Source organism: Poecilia reticulata, linkage group LG21 (assembly GCF_000633615.1).
Source record: "Poecilia reticulata strain Guanapo linkage group LG21, Guppy_female_1.0+MT, whole genome shotgun sequence".
Classification (NCBI taxonomy): domain Eukaryota; kingdom Metazoa; phylum Chordata; class Actinopteri; order Cyprinodontiformes; family Poeciliidae; genus Poecilia; species Poecilia reticulata.
The window spans coordinates 810,406-830,289 of NC_024351.1; the positions used below are offsets into that span (position 1 = coordinate 810,406).

The 19,884-nt window shown below is 43.7% G+C and overlaps 2 protein-coding genes across 2 annotated transcripts; one reads left to right on the top strand and one right to left on the bottom strand.

The window, feature by feature from the left end:
• Window positions 1-1,708: 1,708 nt before the first annotated feature.
• bub1ba (BUB1 mitotic checkpoint serine/threonine kinase Ba) lies at window positions 1,709-9,032 on the bottom strand. Its single transcript, XM_008397092.2, has 13 exons — window positions 8,727-9,032; window positions 7,593-7,626; window positions 6,903-7,078; window positions 6,727-6,815; window positions 6,580-6,653; window positions 6,375-6,502; window positions 5,195-5,656; window positions 4,973-5,101; window positions 3,783-3,877; window positions 3,547-3,699; window positions 2,633-2,908; window positions 2,460-2,554; window positions 1,709-1,887 (listed from the first exon to the last, which is right to left on the bottom strand). Exons 1-13 carry the CDS (start codon window positions 8,806-8,808, stop codon window positions 1,767-1,769), a joined length of 1,914 nt encoding a protein of 637 aa, XP_008395314.1. The 5' UTR covers window positions 8,809-9,032; the 3' UTR covers window positions 1,709-1,766.
• Window positions 7,893-18,204, top strand: LOC103457124 (kunitz-type protease inhibitor 1-like). The gene is made up of 11 exons (XM_008397074.2): window positions 7,893-8,000; window positions 9,494-10,175; window positions 11,760-11,920; window positions 12,633-12,774; window positions 14,362-14,532; window positions 14,625-14,660; window positions 14,799-14,927; window positions 15,682-15,732; window positions 15,821-15,991; window positions 16,813-16,884; window positions 17,626-18,204. The coding sequence occupies exons 2-11, from the start codon at window positions 9,782-9,784 to the stop codon at window positions 17,799-17,801; spliced, it is 1,503 nt and encodes a 500-aa protein (XP_008395296.1). The 5' UTR covers window positions 7,893-8,000; window positions 9,494-9,781; the 3' UTR covers window positions 17,802-18,204.
• Window positions 18,205-19,884: the final 1,680 nt, after the last annotated feature.

Genomic DNA, 19,884 nt, shown 5'->3' on the forward strand with positions numbered 1-19,884 from the left:
CAGCAGGACGTGACTCAACAGCCCGAACCAACCACGGTTCCCCGCCTAAAGCTGCGAACCTCAGCGCTCTGGAGGGATTTTCAGCTCAACGCATCTTTATATACAGATGAACGAATAATGTTGGACTGAAGCTTCAAACTTATTAAATATCTCAATTCATGTGAATCTTTATAGTTCACTTAGTTATAAAAACCTTTAATAAATATCTGAAAACTACCACAGTGTGTTAAATAAAAAGATGAATCCCAGAAACTTTCCAGAAAAATGATGGAAATTTCTGAGTTTCAAAAAGTCAAAACCTGAGAAATTTTCAGATTTATTTCAGAATTTTTTAGAAAAAAATTGGAAATTTCTGAGTTAATTTTTTTCAATAGCTTAAAAAAACAAATTTTCTAGAAAAAACATTTGAATTTCAGAAGTTAAAATTTTGCTAGAAAAACAAGAAAACTTTTAGATTAATCTCAGAAAATGTCTAGAAAAAATTAGAACATTTCTGCATCTGAAAAGTCAAATTTAAAAAATAAAAGTTTCAAACAGCTGAAAATGTGCTAGAAAAAACTCAGAAATTTTGAGTTGAATCTCAGAGATTTTCAACTATTTAGAAGAAAAATATTAAGTTTGAAAATTCAAAAGTTTTCTATAAAAACGCTCAAATTTTGAAATATCAGAAATGTTTTAAAGAAAAAAAGAAATTTCTGTTAAAAAAAAGAAGTGAACATTTTTTAGCCCTGCAACAGACAGGTGACCCGTCCAGGTGACCCGTCCAGGTGACCCGTCCAGGTGACCCGTCCAGGTGACCCCGCCTCTCGCCCGGAACGTTGGCTGGAGAGGCAGCAGCACCTCCTGACCCACTGAGGGACAAGGTGTAAGAAAATGGATGGATGGATGGATGGATGGATGGATGGATGGATTGATTAATGGACATTTTTTATCTCTGAAAACCTCACAAATTTTGGGATTATTCATTCAATCAATCAAATTTTATTAGTATAGCACATTTCAGCAGCAAGGCATTTCAAAGTACTTTACATAATTAAAATAAAAACATGTGACAGTGAATAAACAGTGAGAAAGAAAAAGATTTTTAAATGTCGTTTAACTGGCCATCATTAAAACGGAAACAGTGAGAAAGAGAAATAAAAAATTAAAAACATCAAAACATCAAAACCCACTCCTATTCTACTTTAGCCATAAGCAACTCTAACAGGTGGGTTTTAAGTTCAGATTTAAAGGCTCTCAGTGTTTCAGCTGTTTTACAGTTTTCTGGAAGTTTGTTCCAGATCTGTGGTGCATAGAAGCTGAATGCTGCTTCTCCATGTTTGGTTCTGGGGATGCAGACCAGAACCAGAACCAGAACCTGAGGGGTCTAGACGGTTGGTACAGTAATAACAGATCTTTAAGGTATTGTGGTGCTAAACCGTTCAGTGATTTATAAACTAACATCAGTATTTTAAAGTCTATTCTCTGAGCTACAGGGAGCCAGAGGAGGGACTTTAAACCTGGTGTTATGTCTCCATCTTCCTCTATTCTCAGAAATTTGAAAAAACATGGAGTTTCACGTCAAAAATGTTTTGTTTTTTGTTTCAAAAAAAGAAATAATATAAATTTTTTATAGTTTCATCCAGAAATATCTGAGAATAATCGTTCCCATCACGGCCGCACTACAGCGCCCCCTGCTGGTTCCATGATTAAATGAATAAACCAAACAGCGGCTGCAACAAATTTATTTATTAATGAAACCAAATATTAAACAGACAACATGTGCTTCACAGGTGAAGCTCAGACAGCTGGTCCTTCAGCTCCGACAGGATGGAGATGGACGAGCGACCGCCGGCGTTCAGCAGCGAACCGAAAAACCTTCGCCAGGTCGACATGAAGACGTCGCTGCTGCAGAGAGAGAGAGAAGGAATCAGCCACATTTTAAACCTTCAATGTTAGAGGCAGTCATTTCAACATCAGTTACAATGTAAGATAAACCAGTTTACTGCGGTAGATAAAACCAGTTTACCCAGTATAATGCTATGGATTCTGTTTTCCTCTCATCTGCTCACACGCTGCAGCTGACACAACCATGTTTACGTCAGTCACACATAAACAGACAGACTGATTAGCCTTCAGGGAGGAAACAGACTGAGGAAACTCTCCAGTCTTTGCCTCACCTGGTTCCATCCATCAGGTGAGCCCAGAGTAACTCTGGTTCTGATCCATTTCTATGACATGTATGGCTTGTAACACCTGATCATTTTTCAGCATTAAAGCCTGTTTTTATATAACCAAATCTCATCAGAACTACCTTGACTGGTCCAGTTTCAGGACCAGTTTCAGGTTCTGGTCCTGAAACTGGTAAACGGACTCCAGCAGAAATAAACCCAGTTTCCTGTGGTTCCTGCTGGGCTCCCCCAGCTGTATCTGAGTGTTTCTGTTCTACGTGTCAGAAACCGGGTCGGACTCCACCGTACTGCTTCACTGTCCAGCTGCTGCCGTGTCTCTCTGGTCTCATCTCGCTGTTGGTCAACAGGAAGTAGATGGTTTCAGCCACGCCCACCAGGTCCACCTGCCAGGAAACGGACAGACCCGGTGAGACTGACCCGTTCTGAGCCGGGGGCCGTTAACGAGACGAAGGCGTGCTTACGGTGTGAGGCGGGTCGGCGGGCTGCAGCAGACCCAGCCTGACGTAGGCCTGAGCGGACGGGATCTGCTGGATGGACCGGACGTCTTTCTGCAGATCCAGGTCCAGCGAGGACGACCAGTCCAGCGGGAAGAGCCAGTCCTGGTTCGCCGCGGCGCCGCAGGAGGCCAGCATGCCGGGCTGCAGCCCCGCATGCAGCAGGCTGCAGCCGTGCAGCTGCAGCACCAGCTCCAGCAGCCTGACGGCTGTCACGCCGACACGCGCGCAGTCCGCCACAACCTGACCACATGACACACCGGGTTACCGGGAAAACTGACGAGGTGCCATGACAACACACGATGCACAGGGAAGAGTTACCATGACAACGCACATGATACACAGGGAAGAGTTACCATGACAACGCACATGATACACAGGGAAGATTACCATGACAACGCACATGATGCACAGGGAAGATTACCATGGCAACGCCCATGATACACAGCTGTGCATCACGTCAGCAGGCGACTCTGAACCCATTCGAGTCAAAACATTTTGAGAAAAACATTGTAGCATTTTTCCTTTATTCCCAAAATATTCTGACTATATATTTGTAATATCATGACTTCTTTAAAGAACCAAGGGATGCAAAATAAAGGTGAAACAACCAAATTTTAAGTCATAATATTGATTTTTACATCAATATATGACTTAATATTATGAGAATAAAGTTAAACCCATTAAAGCACTGAACAGATCCTGAGGACAAGTCAAAGTAAGGGAGACGAAACGTTTTCCAGCTGAACAGAAACTGAAGTTATGATCTTTGGACCCAAAGAGGGACGATCTAGAGTTATAGATCTAGAGTCAGAACAGATTCAGCTGTTCCAGCTGGAAACCAGAGATCAGCCCGAGTCTGACCGACTGACTGGTCTCACAGTGAGCTGCTGGCCTGCGGGCGGCGCGTAGACGGTGATGCAGCCGTCCTCAAACAGGAAGCAGCTGATCAGAGCAGCTCTGTCAGCAGACGGCGAGTTCTCCTTCAGGCGGGTGAACAGGTAGAAGTCCCAGGGGGCCGAGCAGCGCTCCACCTGCAGCAGGAAGCATCAGTCAGTCACATGACCAGCAGGCAGTGGGCGGGCCAGCCGGGCCCATCAGAACCAGGAAGACTCGCCTTTATAAACACAGACTGATTATCTGCTGCTGCTCTGAAGACGGAGACGCCGTCTCTGTCCAGAAGTCTGCTTTCAATGAAGAATGTGTCGCCCCCTAGTGGACAGAGCAGAGTAAAGCTGGTGTCCTTTAATTCCAGTGTCACATGACTCACACAGCCAATCAGCAGCCGGTCCCGTCTGAAGCCGTTCATTCAGTCTCATATTTAGAGCTGGGTTTATAAGCGTTCTGGAATGGGATTATTTTCATAGAAAACAGGTTTTTAAACGAATGTTTTCATCTTTCTGAGGCTAAATGTTGTCGGCTGCAGGTGTCTGGGAACCACAAGCTGCTGAGTCAGGATGAACCTGCAGCTCCGGCTCGTTTCCACCTCCAGGATGAAGAGTTTTAGTTCAACATGGAAGAAAACATTATCTGGGGGTTTCCATGTTTTCCCAAACTTCAGCATCATAAGTGAGTTTAGAAAAAATATTTTCTAATTTGTAGCAGCCAGAGAGTCGACAAAACCAGAGAAATGTTTGTTTTGGTTTGCGTGTAATCTGAGGAAAACCAGTTTTCACAAAAAAAAAAAAGAAAAACTGACACCTGCAGATTTAACATGCAAACAGAAAGTCTGTCACAATAACCAATAAATCAATTAATTTCTGAGACAATTTATTGTCATCATGACAGGCCCAGTTGGAAAAAAAAAAGATTAACCTTAACTGGTACAAAAACCAGTTTACTGTGGTAAACTGACCCAGTTTACTTAAGATACATCCACAGGTATTGAACCAACTGCCAGTGAAAATATCAGCAGCTTGTGAACAAAACCCAGAAATGTTTGAGCCAAGTCATACAGTTTGAACGTAAATTACTCTGATAGAGACCAGATGAATGTAAACTTCTATAATTTGAAGAAGAAGTTTCTAAAAATCTTCAAAATAAAACTTTCTTGTTTTTTAGGAGTGAAAATAATTTGAGATTCTAACTGACCACCTATAAGTTTGGTCTGATTTAAGTTCAGAAAGTGTAAAAAAAAAGGTGAAACTTCTGGTTTAGACTGTGAACCAGTAGAGAGCAGAGGGACTGAGGACTCGTCCCTGAGGAACTCCACTGATCGGCCTTTAAGGTCCTGCTCAGCTGTAATCGCTACAAATTAAAAATCCCAATCTGGAGTTAACGATTCAGAACCTAAGTTCAGAATAATACCGAGGTCCAGAAGGCTGCCCTCCTCAACAGCAGGTAGGGGGCGCTGCTCCGAATGAAGGTTTGCAGAGGAAGTGATGTCAAAAAGGTCCAACAGCTGTCTACGGACTTCCGGGTCGCAGGGATCTACAGCTGGAAGACAAATCAGAACCGTTTCTGTAGAACCCACTCACAAAACAAACATCCGTTTCATTTTCCAATCCAGGAACCTGGAACCTTCCGTACCATGAGACCGACTGAGAGCCTCCTGGTTCTGGTTCTGGTCCAGTGGACTGAAGCTCCCCCCGGACAGTTCTCCAGGAGAAGTGAGGGATGCGGCTTCCACACTGATCTCCTCTATGGGGCTCAGCTGCTTTTTGGGCTGAGAGACACTTTCCTGGGAATCCAGGTCCCGCTCGGTTCGGAGGTCCCGCTCCGTCGGGAGGTCCCGCTCGGTTCGGAGGTCCCGCTCCGTCGGGAGGTCCTGCTCGGTTCGGAGGTCCCGCTCGGTTCGGAGGTCCTGCTCCGTCGGGAGGTCCTGCTCGGTTCGGAGGNGGTCCCGCTCGGTTCGGAGGTCCTGCTCCGTCGGGAGGTCCTGCTCGGTTCGGAGGTCCCGCTCGGTTCGGAGGTCCTGCTCCGTCGGGAGGTCCCGCTCGGTTCGGAGGTCCCGCTCGGCCCGGAGGTCCCGCTCAGTCCGACTCGGCTGACCTGAGATCAGACGGGCGTCAGCAAACCAAACACATAAGAACCACCAGCCTGATCTGATGGAGGGAAAATCAAACCATGAATCCTTTGAGTTTAACAGAATTTAAGGAAAATGATTGAAAACCAGGAAGTTTCAGGAGAATTTTCAGGTCATCAAAATTTCAGCAACTTCTTGATTTTACTTCTCGTTATTTTTCTTACTTTATATTGTAAGCGACACGTTTTGTCAGGTTGTGTATTTTCATTATTCATAAAAAGTTTTTCCTTCGCAATCAGAGTCTCTTCTGCATGTTTTGTATTGAATTCTACGACGGGGTTTTGGAAACAAGTTAACAATTTTTGGTTTTAAATTACAAGATACATTTGTAATAATCTGAGAATAAAGTTGCAATTTTACAAACATAAAGCCAAAATATTATATTTTTTAAGAGACTTTATTATTGTAATATTATGACTTTTTAAAAGTAATATTAAGAAAATACTGTTTAAATTTAAAAAATAAAAAAAGTTCTACTATCATGAGAATAAAGTCAAAATATTATGATTAAATTTTTATCATAATATTTTGACTTTATTCTCATAATATTATATAAAGTTTTAATGAAATTAATAAAGTCAGAAAATTCAGAGAAAGTCATAAGATCAGGAAAATAAAACATGAGTATAAAAATCTGGATCATTTTAGAAGCATGTCCTGCTCCAGCGCTCAGGTTCTGGTCACCTGGTGGCCGGTTCTGCTGGTGGTTCTGGTCGGGTCGGGTTGGAAACTGAACCCTCACACACAGTCCCTTCTCATCGGGTCGCAGGAAGACGTCGTCTGGCAGCTCGTCTGAGGACGGCTCCGACTTCCTGCAGGACAACAGTCAGACGGTGAGATGGGGGAGTTCTGGTTCCGGTCCAGTTCTGATCCGGTTATAGTTGGTTACCTGGCAGACTCTTCGGAACCAGACTCATCCAGTATTTTGAAGGGAGCAGCAGCAGGTTGATCCACGTTGCTGATCTGACAGGAGAAAGAGAACTGTGAGTCCATGGCCATAGTCAGTGAGCAGAACCAGAACCGGGTCAGAACCCACCTGTTGGGACTTTCTGAGCAGCAGCCTCTTCTTCTCCTCCAGCTCCTGACTCAGCTGCTCCTGCTGCTCGTTCAGGTGTCGCATCCTCTCTGCAGGAAGCAACCAGAAGCTGAAACTGAAGCGATAACTCTCATTTCCCACAGGCAGTGAAGGCATCATGAGGACAGCGAACGCACCTTCCATCTCCTTCTGTTTCTGCTGGTTGTATCTCTCAGCCCGCAGCTCCTCGAAGCACAGCTCCTCCCCTCCTCTCATCAGGTCCTCTTTACAGTAAGGGCTCCACTGGCTGGCCACGCCCCCACCCTGAAGCCCCGCCCCAATGTTCACCTGCACCGTGCTCTGATTGGCTGATCTGCAGCCATCAAACACATAGTTTCTTTTAACAATTTGTACATATATTACACCCGGAATATCACATTTTAAGTGTTTTCTTTTATATTTGTTTTAATAGTTGATTAAAATCAAATATTCCTGTTTGTGTGACTTTTTCCTTCCACTAAACTTTCCAATAATTTGTTGAAATATTGCCAGTTTCTTTAATTATTACCATTAGAGGTTGGTTTAAAATTCTTGTCAAACATGTGACAACTGACAACTGTCTTCTTCATGACTCGTAAGGCTATAAATTATTTTATTTTAAAAATATATAATTTTAAGTGAAGTGCAATACTGTAATAATTTTAATTTTGCTGTTTTTTATTAACCAGAATAACAGAATTATACAAATAATTAGATTTATAATCTATAATACTTAAAGTTCAACTGATTCTTTAAATCACAGTTGGTAAAGTGAAATATTTTATTTAGTTTTAAAAAAACGTTATAAAGCTGCTCTGCTTTAGCTTTAAATTACAGATTTCACTTACAGAGAGCTGACCGACAATCCTTCCATCTCTGCACCTGCATGGACCAGAAACAAAGAATCAATCACTACCAACAAGCTCATTATTGTTAAACACAATTAGCCTTCTCATCTCCAAATTAGTTTAATATTCAAGTGATGATGTAAAAAAAAATAATAATAATTTATAAGCCATTTGTGCAATAATTATCTAAAAAAAAAGACAATTCTGCAAGAGAAACCATAAAAATCGCCTATCACCATTAATTACTTCTAACTATGGCAAACTTCCTGTTTGAGTTGTCATGCTTTTATTCTGAAAGGGCAACTTCCCGCGTAACGGTTAGTGCAAAAGCAGCTCAACGGCAAACTAAAGTTGTAACGGAGATAAAATGTATATAGCTCTTGGCAGCCTTCTTGATAGACACACCAGGTATGTTTATGACGTAAATAAGTGCAAGTCTGAAATATGGTGACTTAAACTGTGCATTTGTTTAATAATGTGGCAAAACTAAAGTTAATTTAGGTTGTAAACGTTATTAGAACCGCAGTTTTCAGAAACATAATCGAACAGTAACAATACACGTAATGTTAAAATAATAATACAACTGCCAACATGATTCAGTGATATTTTAAGCCAGACAGGTAAGAAAACTGAACATGTTGGCTTCTGGTCGGTGTGACGCTGACTGAGGGACCAGGATTAACTTAGCCTGGCATGGAGCAGGATAGCTGGACGGGATCCATTACCATGGTAACTTACGTGCTTCTGCTTTTGTGAAACTAAACCCAGGCTTAATTAAACCAGGGTATCTGGAAACTACCAGTTTACTCCACTACCTTGGATTTGGGATTCAGCCCTCCGATTTTATGGAAATCATCACTTTGTGGTTGTTGTTTATTCTGAGCCGAATTTGATAAAAAGCTTGTATTAGGCCGTATTTACGTTTAGCGTCGCAAATGTTGGCGTTCTTAGTGTCAGTAATCACTTTATACTAAAATTCGCCGGTTTTTCAGTGAAATTCGGCTGAAAACGTCAGAGGCGTGGATAGAAATCGTTAGACTCATAAATGCTTAATGTGGAACACCAGCGAAGAAAGGATTCACGTTTTGCTTCAAGTATTCTTGAAGGAAACAATAATAAAACACGTTTTCTTACCGGAAGTGTTATGAAGAGGACCAAAACAAGATTCAAACAACCCGCTCCCGTCACAGCCTCTCGCTGGCTTCTTCTGGCGCATATGATTGGCCCCAGGGTGCTGCACCGCCCCTACAGGTTATAACTTGTACTGCACCATAAATATTCTGTTTTAACTCATCATTTTTTTGGCAATACTTTGATCTTTTTACCCTTTAATATTGCTATTATACTGGTCTTAAGCTGTTCCAATATTTTCCTTAGAACTTGCCGTTATTAACAGTCATAATTAACTTATGTTAGTGAGTATAATTTTCAATATATTAAAAAAAGAGGGCTAGAGAAAGAAAGTGTGTACAACTCAAAACAGTTATTAATAATAATAATAATAATAATAATAATAATAATAAGAGTTATTATTAGCAGTAGTATTCGTATTATTCCAATTATAATGATTCTTTTTCTAATTATTTTGTTGAAGTAGAAATAAAAGAACAACAAGAATAAATTAACTTTAATAATACAAAAAGTGACAAAACCTAAATAAAAAATCTAATAAAACTTTTTTTTTAACAAAAAATGTATTTTTATTTGTTTAGGTTAGATGTTCTTCTGAGAACCCTCTATAGGAATAAAATCAACGCATATCTATTTGTTGTGGATGAACCAGTCAAAAAACAAAATTAAATTCTGAAATCTGCTTATCCGTTTGTAGTCACAGGAGATAAAACTTGATTTATCCTCTGACTTCTTTAAAACGACATTAAATGTTTTGATTTTCTCTCCAGGTTTGTGGTGAAAACAGCATTCGCTCACATTGGGATCCATTTCTGCAGTGCCACCAATTTTTTCTGCTTCTCTCCCTGAAACCTGTCCTCTGCTGTCTGTGGGCCACACCTGAGTGACGTCAGAGGCGCGTCACCTCATTGGCCTGCTGTGTGTTTTGTCTTCCTGTCGGGCAACAGGTGAGACACACCGAAGCAGCGCGCGCTGAGGAGCGGCTCAAACGTCCCCGTTTTCTGTCGGACTGAGGCGGACTCTTCTTCATTTTCCTCGTCAGTTTCGAGTTGACCGAAATGTTCCGGTTCTGTACTTCCTCTCTGCTGTTGCTGGTTCTGCTGCGCGGCGCGCGGCGCGGCGCGGCAGAGCAATGCGACAGCGGCGGCAGCGCGTTCGTCTCCGGCAGTGAGAACTTCGTTCTGGACGCGAAGGACGCGGTGGAGGACGGCGCCGCTCTGCTGGACACGCAGGCCGTGTCCGTGGATGAGGAGTGCGAGACGCAGTGCTGTAAGGACCCACGATGCAACCTGGCGCTGCTGGAGCCGCGCGCCGAGGAAGAGCAGGACACGCGCACGTGCGTGCTGTTTGACTGCGTCCATAAAAACCGTTTTGTGTGTCGGTTTGTGAACCAGGCCGGATACAAGAGCTACATTAGGAGGAGCACGTACCAGAGATACCTGGAGGCACCAGGTGAGGGCGCAAACACCAATCAATACCTAATCAATAGCAACAAATCACCAGAGAGGAAACGCAGGAGAGTTTTAATTCAGCAGAAAGATTGATCCTGATCTAATTTCTTTACATTTTCTTACTTTGTCAATCAATAATTGTCTTTTAAAGCTTTTTATGAAACTCAAACAGCTTAGATGAGTCAGCTGAGATCTGCATTTAAATGTTTAGCTTTTGTTGTTTTCACAGTCAGACTGAGTTTTAAAGAGACAGACTCCTTCATTTAGATGGAACACCAACATCTGCTTTGCTGTCGCCATTCCTCCACAAGTAAACATCCAAAGGAAAGCTGCTTGCGTAACAAATGAGCGTGCATGTGACGCCCCTGGCAGCTTTCTGCCCTGGGCAGAGAGCCTTATAACCCGTCACTGTCACACCTTTGCAGATCTTAAACTGGCACAGCTTTTCTGATTAAAGTCAATCCAAGAGAATTTAGGTGTATAAAATGGTTTTGACAGCAGCAGCTAGAATTTGAAATGTTCTCCAAGGAGCTTATGAGCTGAAAACCTTTTGTAAGAAAGACATTAACTGAAGGACGACGGTTGTTTCAAGTCGTGGATCAGAGGCTCATCTCCGTTCCTGAAGCCGTGAGTCTCTGGCGCTGGTCGCCTGCTGGAGTCGACTTTATCTTTGAGGTTATTTATGTAGATTTAGACCAAGAATTAGGAATAAGTCGTGTCCCTGTGACGGGATGCTGATTAAAAGGTTTTTTTTCCCTTGGCTAACACTGCATGTTGTTTGTTCTTGATGGTCATTAATGCTAAATTGCAACAATAAATAGTTTTGTGAATTTGAAATTTCACCTTGGAAGTTGGAGGTTTCTCACCTGTCCCAAATCCAACATGGCTGCTGTCTTATTGGCGTTTATTTCCCCGTTCTGTGGGTTTTCTGCGGTTGATGACGGGCGCAATCAGAAAACACTGCAGACACAGAAAATGGAAATAAAGAGGAAATCTGAAATGCTCCAAACTTGCTCTAGAAAAAGGAAGTCCTCCAGGCCACTAGAGGGAGTCGACCACCAAATCACCTGAGACCAGACCTTTAGGAGAAAGACGGAAAAGGCTCACTACGCTTCATGTCTTTTTCAATATTTCATGAAAGCTGCATATTTATGTAGATAAAAGCTTCTCCAGACTCCCCCTAGTGGTCTGGAGGACCTCCGTTTTGTAGGGAAAGTTTGCAGCGTTTCATATTTTCTGTTTTGTTTTGCTTCCATTTTTTGTGTTTGCAGGATTTTTCTGTTGCATTTGTTTTGTGTGTTTTAGAGTTTGCATCATTCATGGGTTGTTTTTTTTCCCAATAGTTTTTGGCGCTTGCAGCCATCATAGATTTAATCTTAAATCAGTTGTCAAACATGTTTTTTTTTTTCAAGTTTGATAAAGTGAAGACACCAGGAGAGATGTCCACTGCCCGTCTCTCTGAGTGGAACTGTCCCTTTAACAAGGAGAGCATTCATCTGAAATGCTCCGATAGGAAAATGAGTCAAAGTGTTTGTTCCAGAGGAAACGCTGTCTCCGTGTCGTAAACAGATCTGCTGTTTCCCAGGTGAGCTGGCTCCGCCCATCGCCAACGCCGGCCCTGACGTCGTCCTGCAGCCCGGGGAGAACGTGACGCTCAACGGCTCCGAGAGCATGCCGCTGCACCACGCTAAGATCTCTGACTACAAGTGGACTCAGCAGAGCGGAGACCACAGCCTGAAGCTGGAGGTAACACCTGCAGGGGGCGGGGCTTCACCTGGTCCTCAGGTGGTCAGTAGAAGGTCAAAGCAAACCATTTAGAGCTGCTGGGAGTTCAGGCTGACCCGATTCCTGTCCAGTCTGAACAGGCTCAGAGTTGGGTATAGTTACTTTTACTCAGTTACATTTACTTGAGTAACTTTTCTTTTTTTTTTTTATTATCTACTTTGTGCTTTTACTTTTGCTTGGGTCATTTAAACATGAAGTATTTTGCTCTTATTTTAGTGAAATTTCTGGATTTTCTTCCCACTGAATGAAAAACAAACATGTTTTAACCAAAACCTCACCAGACAGACACACAGCTGCAGTTTCTGAAGTTTGTTTTATGCAAAGAAAACTGATTTGGAAACATTTTATTTTGCCTGATTTTGTAACTTATGTTAATTATTGTCATTTTCATTCTTAAAATGCCAACATTTCCACTTAACTTTATGTTTTGGTCCATCTGATGATGTAATTTTTAAATATTAAATGATAGATCATTTGATAGTTTAGTACTTGAACAAACTTTTTGCATTTTTTACTCTTAATATTTTGGACGGATGCTTTTTACTTTTACTTGAGTATAATTATTTAGTGCTCCGTCTCCTCTGAGGTCGTAGTTGCGTCTCTCCCGTCCATCAGAACGTTTTCCTGCCTCTCCGCTGACCGGCCCGTTAAGTTCCCCCGTTTTCCTCTGCAGAAAACCAACCTTGACGACCAGGTGAGGCTCTCCAACCTGCAGCCGGGCTCCTACGTCTTGAAGCTGACCGTCACAGACTCCAAGGGGAAGAGCGGCCATGACACGGTCACCATCAGGGTCCTCACCCCAGAGCTGACCAGCTGTGAGTGCTCATGGGAAATGCAGGCCTTGCTGCTGATGTTTGATGCACATGATCAGTTTGCCGGACAGTTAGCTTAGCATGACGTCTGTTTTCAGATCGCTCCTCTCAAGGATCTAACGGTTTGTTCATGAAGTTAAAGTTGGTCATGAATCGGCTCAGGGTTTTGCCGGCAGGCTGGTCTGATGGGTCGTCTCCCCGTCGGTCGAGTGTTGAAGCTTTTGAGGAATCTTCTCAGTCAGTTCTGACCTGGAGGGACCGATTCATTTCTAACAGGATCTACTTTCTGTTGGTTGAACTTTGAACTGAACTTTGTCAGCTGATCACAAAGTTTATTGGTGTTCTGATGGATCCCCTGACTTTTAGTTGATGGTTTAAGGTGTAAACTTTAGGAACCTGCTGCCTGTTGGTGGATTACTTGAGGCGTGTCTTACTCCCGCTGTGGAGGACAGATCCGCTGGGCCGGCCTGGTGTAATGGATCTCTTCCCACCTGTTCATTGGTTAGACGCTGATTTCCTGTCCTGGTCCCAACGCCGCGGCGCTCTGCATGTTTTAGATGCTTTGCTGCTTCAGCACACTGATGCAGCTCAGTAAATACCTGTGAACCAGCCGTCGATTAAAACCAGCTGGGCTGAAGGGATCCACTGCCTGTCGATCCCTCAAAGTTTAGCTGGTAAACTTCAGGGATCTACTAACTTCTGATTGGCCATTTCAAGACTTGGTCTCTTCCGTTGGGTTCTACTAGCCGGCGGTGAAACATTTAATGAATCCTGATTCTCTGTTTAGGGAATCTTTATGCACCAGTTGTGAGCGATTTCTTTATTTCCATTGGTTCTTCGAAGGATCCACTCATCAGTGGAAAGCTTTATGGAGAAACCTCCTGTCAGGTGACCCAGTCAGGGATCTACTAACTGTTCTGCTCACCTCCCTTTGGTTTCTGAGGGATCTGCTCCCAGTCGGTTAATGGTCCAACTGTTGACTGTTTAAAGGATTTACTGACAGTAAAGTTACATTTAAATAGATATATTGACATAAATACTGGATTTAACTGGTTTCTGAACTCTTAGTTCAGATGCTGACGGTTAAAGTTTTTCACTGATTTAAAACTTTTTTATAATTTGCAGCTTTTAGTTGCAGTGAAAAGCGAATCAGTTCATTTGTTGTGCTAATGTTTGAACTGAATCCCAGTTCTCATGCTAATAATCAACGCTTCTCTTCATACTGGCTGAACTGGTTATTTAACACACACACACACAGTTTCACACGGCCTGCTCAGCAGAACCTGCTCTGCCAGGTCGGCTCTCTGATCTGAGTATCGTTTTTAGTTTAGCAGCGCTGAGTTTGGTCAAACGGTTTGTGATGTGTTGGAGTATTGGTCCTGGTTCTGATTGGTCCCAGCTCAGTGACAGCCACGGTCCTGGCTGTTAAACACTTGGCGTCTCCATGGTTACCGGGAGGTCAACACCGCAGCACTCCTTCACCACGCCCTGCTGTGGGTTCGTGTTTACACCGGCTGCTCAGCGGCCTGCTGTTTAATCTGGGTCATGTTTGAAGCCACTCGCAGGAAGTGATGTCATGCTCTCCCTCAGTGTACTGCCTGGTTCCGCCGAAGACCGGCCCGTGCCGCGCAGCGTTCCCTCGGTGGTATTACAACAGGACGACGTGCAGCTGTGAGAAGTTCATGTACGGAGGCTGTTTACCCAACAAGAACAACTTCCTGTCTAACAAAGAGTGTATGTCAGCCTGCAGAGGAGTCACAGGTAACACACACACACACACACACACACACACCTTGGATGTTAATGCCACAAACCAGCTCCTGGTGACACAATCTGTGTTCTTTTGTCCTCAGTTTCCTCAGAAAGGAGCATCGCTGTAAGCGCCAACAGTGAGTCTCACTAAACTCCTCATCATATCAGCTTACTGTGGGAGGGTTCGGCCTAAGTGTGTGTGTGTGTGTGTGTGTGCGTGTGTGTGTGTGTGTGTGTGTGTGTGTGTGTGTGTGTGTGTGTGTGTGTGTGTGCAGGGGAATGCGGCTCACAGTGCCGCCCCGATCAGCTGACCTGTGACGACGGCTGCTGTTTGGACCGAGCTCTGGAGTGTGACGGCGTGAGCCATTGCAGCAACGGCTCTGATGAAAAGCTCTGCAGCCAATGTAACCACACACAGGATCACTTTATCCGTCACTTCTGAGTTTCCTGTCTTCCTGTATAAACACAGGAAACCTCTGTGTCGTATTTTACATTGAAGCAAAACAAAGTTAAAAATGTTCAGAGTGCAATCCAGCGTCTGGAGAGCCAGTTAGGCAAACTGGGATGAGTTTTTTACCGAGTCTGAAGATCCCACATTTCAGTTTAGCTTGAATCTGATGGGATTTCTTCTGGAGGCCTTTCAGTGAGGCTGCTCCAGACATGTTGCACAATGAAAAGGTAATCATCAGGCTAAAGAAATGCCGTCTGACATCTGGCTCCAAAACGAGTCTGACCGTCTGGATTTTCTGAGTCTGCAGCTTATTACAGCCTATCAGAACCAGAGTTCAGCTCGGTTCTCCCAGTTTGGACTGGGGGAACGTAGCTGGTGTAGAACATATGCTAATCCGCTAATGCACCAATAACAGAGCAAACTTATTTTAATTGAGCGTTTTTGCATTAAGCTATAATAAAGTTTTACATCAGGTTTTAGTCATCGACTGTGAGAGCGTTCTTAGATAACCTGGTCTTTGTGACATATTGTGGCCATCAACATTGTTGAAGTTAGCGCATTAGCATTAGCTTCCACTAGATACAATGTTGACGTAGCYATTAGCAGACTGGTGTTTGTGATTGGTGCTTTTGGGTTGGCATAGCAACTTCTTAGCTGCAGCCTGGAAACATGGCAGCTACAGAAATGATCCTCCTCGTCTTCTCTAGTGAGCCTGACCTTCAACCGCCTGCTGAGCGTCAACGTCAGCAACCTCCAGGGTGAGTTTCTCCTCCGGTTGCCATGGTGATCAGTCTTCCCGTAGAAATCGGGTAGGACTCTGACCCAGGCCCGTTTGGTTCTCCACAGCTCAATGCGTGGTGCCTCCTCGCACCGGCCCGTGTCGGGCACACTTCCCCCGCTGGTACTACAACCCTAAAGACAGGAAGTGCTTACGCTTCATCTACGGTGGCTGCGACGAAAACGGGAACAACTTTGAGGACGAGAATGATTGCAGCGAGACCTGCGACGGCGTAACAGGTGAGGAGTTGATCAACGCTGGGCTTTGGAGGAACATCAGCGGGTGTCGGATGGGTTACGATGCGAGACGAAGAGTCGGCCTCCGAGAACCTCCACGCCCTGCCGGAGAGCGTCTGGTCTGAGAAACTGATGGACTGAAGGAGCTCAAGCTAATGTCGTCTTTCTGTCAACAAGAAACCTTTTGACTGTCAGCTCGGATAGATGGTTAGAAACCCAACAGAACCAGAACCGGTCTCCAGCTAAAACAACAACCCTGTGGCTCTGGAAACCTGTAGAGAAACTGACAGACTTCTTCCAGCTAACGCTGACCAGGAGAGGCTGAGCTGCAGGCAGATCATCCGGCTGGACAATCAATCAATAACTATATGCAATAGACACATGATCAATATCCATATATAATACATCTGATGGAATATTCAGTCGTTTCTCTTAAAACCTGATCCAAAACCGCACAGCATTCTGGGAGACGCAGGATGAGGAAAAGCTGTAGCCACTCAGCCTCTCACAGCCAGCTCAGCTGGGTTGGTGGTATCCTTTGGTTGCCTAGCAACTCACTCTTCATTGGTTACCTAGCAACAACCTGTTGAGTTATTGGCGCAGCAGCAGTTTCAAGTTTCATCACCGTTCCTCGTAAAAGTATAAATGGCAGCATGGAGGGAAAACTGAGGCTAAAACCGGAAAGGTTTGGCAGAATGTCAGATATTTAAAACTAAAATCAATAATTATTGATGGACCGATTCCAGCCCAGACTCTGGCCTCAGTTGGAACATTTTCAATGAAACACGTTTAACCTCCTGAGGTCTCTGTTTGTGTTTCTGCAGAGAGAAACATGTTTTCCAGAGGGATGTTTGATCGTTTCGGGTCTGATGATGATGAAAAAGCTGCTGGCTCAGGTACGTTCATCAGCGTTTTTTCCTCTGTTACACACCGACTGACCCAGGCAGGTTCAGGTTCTGGATGTTCACTGGCCTTTCACCTGATAAACAACAAACATGGAGAGCTTTTCACAAAGCAGCGTCCATCTGTACGACTCTGATACCCCCAAATAAAATCCATCAACACCTTGACCTCTACGAGACACCTGATTGGTTCGTGGAGACGCTATGAGGAAGAAGCTGCTCTGACCAGAAGAGACGTCCAACCATCATAAATCATCCATCATCTATTCGTCCATCTGTTCATCCAACCTAATCTGGGGTCGGGCAGATGCTGAAATTGTAGAACCAAAGTGGGCGTGGCTTAGAGGGGCGTGTCTCTGAGGTGTACCTGAAGCTTGGTTTATCTTTCACGTTTGTCCATTCCAAACTTTAGCAGCTCAAAATGTGTAAAAGGTCTGGTCTTCCTAGTGGAAGCATCATAAATCAGGCTTCACTCAGGTCTCGTGTTTTAACCGGATGTGGTCACCTTCATCAGTGGAGTTGGCTCCAGCGTCATCTGTTCATCCGATGCTAGCATTAGCATTAGCATTAGCCTCCTGCCCCGGGTTTCTTAGATTTTGTCAGCTGTTTCTGTTCCCTCCTCAGAACGGTCGTAAAGCGCCGGGGTGAGAAATGTTTGTTGAATAATAGCGTAGCGCGCGCTCTGGCGCCTTCCTGCTTTCGGACAGGAAGTGACCTCGCTGTCTTGTCCTCCAGGCTCCGTTGCTCTGTCTGTGATTCTGGCGGTGGGCCTCTTGGCCCTGCTGGTCATCGTGGGGTACTGCTACCTGCGGAGGCGCAGGAAGGCCCCCAGCCGGTTGGCGGGCCCCGCCAACGCGGCGCTGTCGGAGCAGGACACGCTCGTCTACAACAGCACCACCAAGCCCGCGTGATGTCGCCATGGCAACCCGGCAAATATCCTCATCCAGCTCCCGGTTTTTATCTTTTTCTGTCCTTTTTCTTTAAGTTGCTGTTGTTTTTTTTTTTCTCGTTGTGGTTCGTTTTCCTGAAACTTTCCTGTTTCAGGTTCAGTTTGTGAAAATCCTGGAATGATGAGAAACTGTATTTTATTTATGACGCTCGTCAGCCTCAGACTGTTGGAGCTGCAGTTCCTGCTCAGTCTGAACATGTTTATGAATCAGTGTTTGGGGCTCAGGGTTCGTCGGTTCGTTTTGCTGCACATCGTTTGGAGCTACATGTCTAGTTTGTTCAGTCTAAATCAGTCAGGAGAAGGAAGAATCTGTGGAACTTTTCATTTTTAACATGTCGAGCCTCTGTTTCATTTCAGTTTTTAGTTCAGGACCAAATGTTGTGAAATGTTTCAATGTTTAATAAAAATGAAATGTAAGAATTTCTCTGTGTGCTTTTTGCTTCCTGCAGCTGCTGCTCTCTGTATGATTATTGTATTTGACATTTACTGTAGGCCTTGTCAAACTGAAGAGCTATCGACAGCTGTATACAAACAGTCAGAAAGCTGAGTGGAAGGAAAAAGTGTCAGAGGTGCAATAGCTGCAGTTTTGACGTTTGATGGGAAGCTGGATGGAGCTAAATTTAGATCAAAGCAGATTCATGTGTTACAGTGGCCTAGTTAAAGTCCAGACATGAATCCAGATGAGAATATGTGAAGGACTTGAAAGCTGAAGTTCTCAGATGTTTTCTGACTGAGCTGCAGAGAAACCCAGCAGAAACGTTTTGGTGTTTAATGAAATTGAAGACGCAGCATCGTGAGCTTCCTGATTAAATGCAGCCGCTCCTTTAAGTCTGCAAGATTGTTTAAATGTTTTAGCATCGCTGAAGAAGCTGGCTGTATGCAAGCATATTTGTAGAAAGTTGAGTGGAAGGAAAAAGTATCAGATCATTCAAATCTTCTGATACTTTATAAAGCAATGCATTCTGATGTCTTTAGAAGAGGAACAAACCCACAGCATCACAGAGCCTCCACCGTACTTATCACAATGTGGAATATTTATTTGTGGAACATGATGTAAAGTTTTAAAAATCAGTTTCCAACATATTGTTCAAAAACCCATTTTTGGTTGTTTCTAGGATTTTCGTCTCTGATCTCAGGAATAACGGTAAAACTAGAAGCATCCAGTCCAGGAGTGACGATAAAAACCCGTCCATGTTTTATTCATGATGGACTGAAAAAAATATTTTATTTTTCTGTAATTCTTTACTTTCAGGAATCCAAAAACCTCCAGCTGATCCAACACTGAGTTTAAGCTCCTTCCATCAAATCTTAAAGTTTTCTCCCACATCTTCTCCAGGCGTTGTCTGTATGTCAAAGGTCAAAGTGCTTCCATCTCCTCCCTCCGTTTGCAATAATGATCAAAAATTAAAACTTTTCCTCTAAAGAGACACTACAGGTCACTTCCTAGTTTAGTTTTGACACAATAAAAAAAACTTTCAGGACTTTCAGAATAAAACGCTTCTGTCCGTTTTTATTTCCAACCTCCAAATTTATTAACTATTTTTGTTTATGAAATCATAAACAGTTGTTCTGTGAAACCTCAAAGAGGAAAGAGGCTTTTATTTTGAAAGGAGCAGGCAGATAACCGGTTTCAGTGATGAAATCTCCGTGTTTGTGTCTCAGTTCCCCAACAGGCTGAGACTCGCCTGATGTCGCTTCATGCTGTGTAACTTTGACTTCTCGTTCCTGCAGACCGGAACCTCGCGCTGCTGGAGATGCTGCTGAACCTGTTTGTGTGCAGAAGCAGGAAGCAGAAACCTGGTCGGGACAGCAGGAGTCACAAACATGCTTCTAATTTTCCAAGAAGTTACCAGGAAAGAAACAGCCGCAAACATGTTTTATCCCATTTCTGGGATACATTTAGTCACATAAACGTCAAATTAACAGTTTGAAACTCACTGAAGCAGAACTTTAAAGATAAATTCATTTAAAAAGTGACGTTTAAGTTTATTGTCTGATTTCCAATCTTTTATGTTTCGGACCAGAATCCAGACCAGTCCGCTCGT

Bases quoted from the DNA above. Each gene is read 5' to 3' on its own strand.
- LOC103457124 (XM_008397074.2), top strand. From the start codon at position 9,782: ATGTTCCGGTTCTGTACTTCCTCTCTGCTGTTGCTGGTTCTGCTGCGC. The intron at 14,928-15,681 runs GTAACCACACAC...CGTCTTCTCTAG, and splicing joins TGAAAAGCTCTGCAGCCAAT to TGAGCCTGACCTTCAACCGC. The intron at 15,733-15,820 runs GTGAGTTTCTCC...GGTTCTCCACAG, and splicing joins CAACGTCAGCAACCTCCAGG to CTCAATGCGTGGTGCCTCCT.